This window comes from Oncorhynchus tshawytscha, linkage group LG16 (assembly GCF_018296145.1).
Source record: "Oncorhynchus tshawytscha isolate Ot180627B linkage group LG16, Otsh_v2.0, whole genome shotgun sequence".
In the NCBI taxonomy this organism is placed as follows: Eukaryota; Metazoa; Chordata; class Actinopteri; order Salmoniformes; family Salmonidae; genus Oncorhynchus; species Oncorhynchus tshawytscha.
In genome coordinates, this window is record NC_056444.1 from 45,494,014 (window position 1) to 45,501,983 (window position 7,970).

At 46.3% G+C, this 7,970-nt stretch overlaps 1 protein-coding gene across 2 annotated transcripts; it reads left to right on the forward strand.

Annotated features, from left to right (window-relative positions):
* Positions 1-406: 406 nt before the first annotated feature.
* Positions 407-7,430, forward strand: LOC112215734 (rabenosyn-5). Of its 2 annotated transcripts, none has more exons than XM_024375062.2 (13): positions 407-679; positions 1,286-1,581; positions 1,728-1,862; positions 2,393-2,493; positions 2,713-2,758; positions 2,908-3,069; positions 3,230-3,498; positions 3,586-3,656; positions 3,781-3,867; positions 3,968-4,070; positions 4,232-4,336; positions 4,492-4,764; positions 4,915-7,430. In XM_024375062.2, the coding sequence occupies exons 2-13, from the start codon at positions 1,419-1,421 to the stop codon at positions 5,743-5,745; spliced, it is 2,346 nt and encodes a 781-aa protein (XP_024230830.1). In that variant the 5' UTR covers positions 407-679; positions 1,286-1,418; the 3' UTR covers positions 5,746-7,430. The 2 variants fall into 2 exon arrangements, with proteins under 2 accessions (XP_024230830.1, XP_024230829.1); XM_024375061.2 differs by having other exon boundaries at positions 1,300-1,581.
* The last annotated feature ends 540 nt before the right edge of the window (positions 7,431-7,970 follow it).

A 7,970-nucleotide genomic window follows, 5' to 3' on the forward strand; every position in this document is an offset into this window, starting at 1 on the left:
TGTCCCGACTCTCTGAGGTCATTAACGATCCCATGGCACCCCTAAGAGTAGGGGTGTTAACCCCGTTGTCCTGGCTAAATTCCCAACCTGGCCCTCAAACCATCACGGTTGCCTAATAATCCCCAGTTTACAATTGGCTCATTCATCCCCCTCCTCTCCCCTGTAACTATTCCCCAGGTCGTTGCTGCAAATGAGAACGTGTTCTCAGTCAACTTAAAATAAAATTGTGCTCTCCTAAAACCGGGGGCTAATGTACCAAACTTCCCTTGCTTGGCTAATCATTGAACCGCCCGCCAAGATGGCGACGGTGATTCCCCATAATGGGAGGGTAGGTGAGTTTGAACCGCAACCCTTCTCTAGGGAGGACCACTGAGGTATAAAGAAAGGGGTGGACATCACCACTGTAATGTTCAGTGTGTCCAATAACACTTGTTTCCTCTGATAAATGTATGTTTTCCTGTTGTGAAAAAGGACAGAAAGTCAAATAGGTGCCTCCTGGCTTTCCCATCCATATGCATTTTGTGCGTTCTTCCCTCTGGTCTTGGCTTCCCTCTGGTCTTGGTATGCTAGTCACATGACTAGGCTAGGGCGGCTAACCTTTCAACCGCGAAGAGTGTTGCAGCGAGCTGTCAACATTTCATTCATAAACTGCACCGTTAACAGGTTTACATTGTGATATGTAAGTACACAAATGCGTCTTTGGATAGTTTTTGTCATTGCAAACGGTATACTCACTACTGGCGAAACGTCCTTATCTACAGTAGCTAACTGTTAGTTAGCTAGGTTGTTAGCCTTTTGCTAACTTTAGCCAGCTAATTGCTAGCTAGTGTGAATAGTTCTAACTAGTTACCTATCTATGACTGGCTGGTTCTAATTAAATGATGTCCCTACCTAGTGCCAATATGTTCCTCAATTAGATACAAGGTGAGACAGATGACTACCGTAAAGATACATTAGCTACATCACAGCCATCACTGGCTTATGGAGAGTTGTAAACACAGCCGACTGCAGCCGTTAGCTATTGTAGTTAGTTAGCTAGTCTGTTTATTCTTTCAAACGCGGTTCTTTTAAGTAACGCCATGCATAGGATGTACGTGAGCAGTTAGCGTTCATTAGGTAACGTTAATCAGTGACTTCCATGTCATCTGACAAGTCTTTCATGCTGGAAGTTTTTAGAGTTCGTCATTCCGTAAGCCACTAAACCATGACTTCCATACACGTCTGAACTTCTTACATGTATGTTATTGTCAGTACCCTTAACCCCTCTTCTGCTTCAAACGATCAGTTTCTGCCTCTCAGGCTTTCTCCTGTCATAATGGAGTGGATGAGGGGTGGGCATCACACCCAGTTGGGCGTGGCATGAGACAGACATACACCCTGGGTGTCTCTGTTACCATCCTGCACCCACCCCCACCAAAATGGCCTCCAGCTACCCACCCCCATTCGAGGGCACAGGGGAGGTGAAGGAGGGCTTCCTGTGCCCGCTGTGCCTGAAGGACCTGCAGTCGTTCTACCAGCTCCAGGAACACTACGAGGAGGAGCACTCTGGGGACGATCGACATGTCAGGGGACAACTCAAGAGTGAGTCCATTTTGTGCTCTACCAGACTAAATATGCACATCATGGAGGAGCAAAGGAAATTCTAAATCAAAAGGGTCTCTGATAATACTTTTAGAAGGCATGCATCCTTGCTTGAAGTAATCACAACTCTCTCCTTTTGGCTGCAGGTCTGGTCCAGAAGGCTAAGAAAGCCAAAGACAAGCTGCTGAAGAGGGATGGTGAAGACAAGCCAGAGACGGGCAGTTATGAGTCCTTCTACTACGGCGGAGTGGACCCTTACATGTGGGAGCCTCAGGAGTTGGGTGAGACTGGGAGAAGAATGCAGGGGGGGTTACTGGGAGTAGAGGAAAGGGGTGGTGTGGTAGAGGGCTTCCCAAATCAAATTTTATTTCTCACATACATGGTTAGCAAATGTTAATGCAAGTGTAGTGAAATGCTTGTGCTTCTAGTTCCGACAGTGCAGTAATATCTAACAAGTACTCTAACAATTACCTAACCACTACCTAATACACACATATCTAAAGGGATGAATGAGAATATGTACATGTAAGTAGGTCGATGAGCGATGACTGAGCGGCATAGGCAAGTTGCAATAGATGGTATAAAATACAGTATATACATGTGATGAGTAATGTAAGACATGTAAAGATTATTACAGTGGCATTATTTAGAGTGCATTGTAGAAAGTGACTAAATCTACACTACATAAGAGATGTATTGGTCTGGTCATTGAATGCTAGTGAGTCATCTCGACTGAATTGAAAATGTGGTGCTACATTGTAATGGAACACCCTTCCATCCAGTCTGATGGTGTCCCTCCTATACCCCATAGGAGCCACAAGAAATCATATGGACTTTTTTAAGAAGCACAGAGCTGCCCGGATTGACCACTATGTCATCGAGGTCAACAAGCTCATTATCAGGCTGGAGAAAGTGAGGACTCTTGCACAAACTACAGCAGACAATCACAAGTTGTTTGTCAATGTGGCTTTGACACATACAGTAGCAGTTACACTGCCCTTATTTTATTTATTTTATTTCACCTTTATTTAACCAGGTAGGCTAGTTGAGAACAAGTTCTCATTTGCAACTGCGACCTGGCCAAAATACTGTCAGAACATGACTCACCATGTATCCTGTGTTCTGTTTCAGCTGACATCTTTTGACAGGATGAACATAGATGCAGGCAAAATTAGAGGTGAGTTAAGTGGGGATCATATTGCAGTGTGTTTTGGTATTCACCATCACATTATACCAGATCTGCATTTCTTCTTATTAAGTACAGTGTGGATTTGAATGTCATTTTCATTGTGTGAATCCAGAAAAGCCTCTTCTCTTCCTCTCTAGCGATTGAGAAGTCTGTTGTGGCGTGGGTGAGCGACTCTGATGTTCCGTTCTGTCCTGACTGCGGGAACAAGTTCAACCTTCGCAACAGGCGACACCACTGCCGCCTCTGTGGCTCCATCATGTGTAGGAAGTGCATGGAGTTTGTGCCCCTGCCTTTGGCTTGTGAGTAGAATTACACACTCACACACACATAAACACACCACATTATGGACATATATAATGTGTGCATGTGTTTACATGCATACTACAGTATTACATATTATTGCAACATATCTCAGTGTTGCTCAGTGAATCCTCACCCTGTTTGTTCTCTTCTCTCCAGACAAGCTGACCAGTGGGACTCGGGAGGCCCGTAGTGTTACGGGCAGCCAGTCCCAGTCCCAGTCCCCTCCAACAGGGGGCGGAGGCAATGTCAGCGGGATGGGCTCCAGGAGGGGCAGCATCAGCAGCCTGAGCAGTGTCACCTCAATGCTGGAAGAGAAGGATGACGAGAGGATCCGCTGCTGCCTCCACTGCATGGACACCCTGATGAAGAGACAGCAGAAACTGGAGGAGAAAGACCACGTGCCTGACATTGTCAAGCTCTATGAGGTAACACAGAGCTCTGTGTGCTTCCTCTTGTTCACCATGTAGTGTACTTCCTGTCATTCACCATCCATCTTCCTGTCTTCCTCCCAGAGGCTGAGACTGTGCATGGACAAGGTGGATGAGAGGGCTCCAGAGTATATCAGAATGGCTGAGTCTCTCAAGTAAGATATAGCCTGTGTCTTAAATGACACCTCATTCCCTATATTGCGTACTACATTTGACCAGAGCTATATGTGGCTCTGGTTCGGTTGTTTTATCCTCATTGTCAAACTTCCATTTTCACAGTGCTGGAGAGACCACCTATAACCTGGACACGGCTGGTGGACTGAGAATGGAAGTCCAGAAATACTACGAACTGATCGATGCACTGAGGTACATACCGTTTACAGAACATGTGTTAACTAACTTCAAGTCACTTTGTCTGCTAAACGACCATATTATAACCTTCTCTATATATATATATTCATGTCAGTAAGAAGATCTTAACACTGGGAATGAAGGAGGAGCCACAACCCCATCAAAAGACTCTCCAGCTGCAGAGGATGGTCAGATACACAGCCACACTGTTTGTCCAGGTGAGACAGAGGGTACACTACTGTACACACAGAGCAGCTATGGATGAGCTGAATAGCATGGTAAACATGTCATTGATAACTGAGACTGCCACCAGTAAAGTTACATACTATATTCAAGCAACCCCCCCCCCCATCTCTATACTTCTCCCTCCCTCCTGCAGGAGAAGTTGCTGGGTCTGATGTCTCTACCCACTAAGGACAAGTATGAGGACCTAAAGGAGAAGAGGAAGCAGGAGCAGGAGATGAGGCTCACGCAGGAGAGACTGGTGAGTAGGCTGCTTATTGTTTAATCTAATGACCCAACAATGATATTCCAAAAAGGATCTAATATATCTATGATAACAGACAAGCAAAAAGCAACACAATTAGTGTTTTATAATGAAGCTGTCTCTAAAAACGTACCTTCCTATTTTACTGCCAGATTGCCCAAGTGGCCCAGAAAAGGAGGCAGGACTCTGAGAAGAACCGCCCAGCTGCCAGCACCAATGGGGAGGCTCCCCAGGCCCCCAGGGCCCCCCGCATGACCAAAGCTGGGGGATGGCTGCCCTCTTCTGATACCCTCCACACGTGCGGGGAGCTGGAGGACCCCCTGCTGCAGCAGATAGACAACATCCAGTCATTCTTGCGGCAGGCCAAGGCCGCCCAGAGGCATGACGAAGTGGCCATGCTGGAGGAGAACCTCAGGCAGCTGCAGGTGTGGAAACCTACATTATATTAGACATGTACCACAACTAGTATTGATCAAGGCATTCATTGTTGTATATACTGTGATTTACAATGCACCACATCAAGTAGGGCTCTGTGTAGGAATAGGGTGTTATTTGTTGAACTATGTGTTTCCCAGGATGAGTACGACCAGCAACAGACCAGCTTGGCCATCGCTCTGTCCCAGAGGCTGGCGCAGGAGGAGAGTCTACAGCAGGACGAGCTGCAACGCCTGGAAGACAGAGAGAGGGAGCACAGGGCCCAGAGCCAAGCCCCAGGATCCCAGGCCACATACACCTGGCAGGGCTCACTGAACCTAACCGATATAGGGAGCCTCCATGGGGAGGAAGAGGGGGAGGAAGAGGTGACACCTAAAGCAGAGAGCAGCCCCCTGTCTATGAGGGCCTTCCCTGCCCTGACCGACCAGGATGAGGAGTCACCCCCCCGGCTGAGGAGGCTGCGCGGAGATGTGACACCTCCTGGTGGCGAGGGACAGAACAGCTCCTCCCTCAACCCCTTTGAGGAGGAGGACTCCACCCCTGTGGAGGATCCTTCCAATCCGTTCTTCGAGGAGATCCAGAAGGAGCACAAGGAGGTGGCTAACGGGAAGAAGGAGTACAACCCGTTTGAGCAGGAAGAGGGTGGGGAGGAAGAGCAGGGGCAGGCAGAGGGTGCTACTGGCAACCCTTTCGAAGTGAAGGAGGAAAACAATGAAGGTAACCCTTTTAAAGAGGCTTCTGGGTGTACCCCGCCGGGAGCCTCGACCAATCCCTTTGAGGGGGAGGATGAGGAGGCGATGCCGGATGTTGACGTGATTGAGGAGGAGTTGCTGCTGCAGCAGATCGATAATATACGGGCGTACATATTTGATGCCAAGCTCAACGGGAGGCTAGACGAGGTAGAGCTGCTATCGGAGAACCTGAGAGAGCTGCAGCGCACGCTACAGGAACAGAAGAGCAAGACACACTGACAGACACCTCCCTGTCTCTTTCTCTCATACCCCCATACCATTACCTGACGCTTACAAAAGGGCTGCCCACCCAGGGCTAGAAGGCTACTCCTGAGACGACGGTAGTTCCCTTTAAATGACCAATGATCTCGTTGATACTAGGTTGTGTTAGGTGACGGAATCACCCAGCGCCACCCTTGGTGAGTAGCCCTCCAGAGCCAGGGTCCAGAGGGTGCATCTCAGTCTATACTCCAATAGCCTATACTCCTTTCCTTCATCTGCACTGATGTGAGTAAACTGCATATAATAATAGCATTATTTCTTTTCCGATCCTGATTGCCCTACCAAGTGCAGGTCAAGGAGAGGAAGCATCTACAGACTTGAGGCTTTCTCAGGTTTTGACAACCAAGCCACTAGAAGGATGCCGACCACGAGATGCATTTAGGTTGTGTTTTGATTTTCTCACTCTCGTACTTACTAATAACACTCTCACTCTATAAAGGTGTCTTTTAGGAGCCCAGGTTGGTTTTTATTATATTTGTATGGTAAGAAGCACAAGGGCAGAGTATCATCACTTACAGACAGATGTCTATATTCAGCCACTGGAGAGAGGATTCAAGGGGTCATAAGGGAGGTTATTTGAGGCCAGACATCGATCTGTAGTCCTGCTACACAATAGATATCTTATGTAGAATCAGGGTTGCATTCAAGATCACATGGTTTTGAAAACATTCACTCAAGGGTTGGGCGATATGAGACCTACGATATGCTACTCCAAATACTGCGATAGCCGTTATAATTGATTTGCACGTTAATGACCAGATATTTCCAGACTATGCCATTTTTGTCCTTATATTGTATTTAATCACATCGGCCCAACCTTGGTTTACTCTGAATAGTTTAAAATGGCAGCTGTGAGTGCCATGAAAACGTGTTGTCTGCACACAAATGCAGCCCTGAATACTAAGCATGTCTAACCTGTAACCGCTACATTTGTCTGTCAGATCTTCACATACATGTTTGTAGGGGAGTGAAAACTCATTGCCGTTCGCACATAATCTTTTATCTCGGTCTTCTGTCATCCCTGGGGGTCGTGACCACGAGAAGGAAAATGTTGAACAAAACATGAGAGAAACCAACAAACTGTTTTTGAAATCCTACTTTGCCTCCTTCAGTTTCTGTAAGCTGGTTTTGTGTCTGTACATCACTAGGAGGCACTTCAGCAGTGGTCCAAAGTAGGCTTTCAAAGCTGATATTGTCCTAGTCTCTCTCATGCTGTTTCTCTAACGTGTTCTAGTTCTCCTACTGTTCTCTCTTAGTGCACTGAGGGTCAGAATCTGTCCTGCTCTGAACAAATCTAAAGCTCTTTACAGGGTAAAAAAAACATCCCATTTACTTTCTCTTATGCCAAGCCTGGTTCAGAATATTGGCCTTTGTCATCCTTATTCAATAGCTGTCTAGTCTTGTAACTTCAGTCTGTATTTAGTGTATTTATGCAACTGATTCAGTAAAGTTTTTCTTGGCATCACTTACCATTAACTCAGAACACCAACAGTTGAGCTGTTTAGGTCTGAGGCACATAATAGGTTAATTTACCCAGAGTGCTCTGCTTGGCACCTACAGTGCCTTGCGAAAGTATTCGGCCCCCTTGAACTTTGCGACCTTTTGCCACATTTCAGGCTTCAAACATAAAGATATAAAACTGTATGTTTTTGTGAAGAATCAACAACAAGTGGGACACAATCATGAAGTGGAACGACATTTATTGGATATTTCAAACTTTTTTAACAAATCAAAAACTGAAAAATTGGGCGTGCAAAATTATTCAGCCCCCTTAAGTTAATACTTTGTAGCGCCACCTTTTGCTGCGATTACAGCTGTAAGTCGCTTGGGGTATGTCTCTATCAGTTTTGCACAGTGAGAGACTGAACTTTTTTCCCATTCCTCCTTGCAAAACAGCTCGAGCTCAGTGAGGTTGGATGGAGAGCATTTGTGAACAGCAGTTTTCAGTTCTTTCCACGGATTCAGGTCTGGACTTTGACTTGGCCATTCTAACACCTGGATATGTCTATTTTTGAACCATTCCATTGTAGATTTTGCTTTATGTTTTGGATCATTGTCTTGTTGGAAGAAAAATCTCCATCCCAGTCTCAAGTCTTTTGCAGACTCCATCAGGTTTTCTTCCAGAATGGTCCTGTATTTGGCTCCATCCATCTTCCCATCAATTTTAACCATCTTCCCTGTCC

What these genes read in the sequence shown, in the direction of transcription:
- LOC112215734 (XM_024375062.2), top strand. Translation starts at nt 1,419, where the DNA reads ATGGCCTCCAGCTACCCACCCCCATTCGAGGGCACAGGGGAGGTGAAG. An exon ending in GTGGGAGCCTCAGGAGTTGG is followed by an intron (nt 1,863 to 2,392) that starts GTGAGACTGGGA and finishes TATACCCCATAG; the next exon opens with GAGCCACAAGAAATCATATG. An exon ending in TCATTATCAGGCTGGAGAAA is followed by an intron (nt 2,494 to 2,712) that starts GTGAGGACTCTT and finishes GTTCTGTTTCAG; the next exon opens with CTGACATCTTTTGACAGGAT.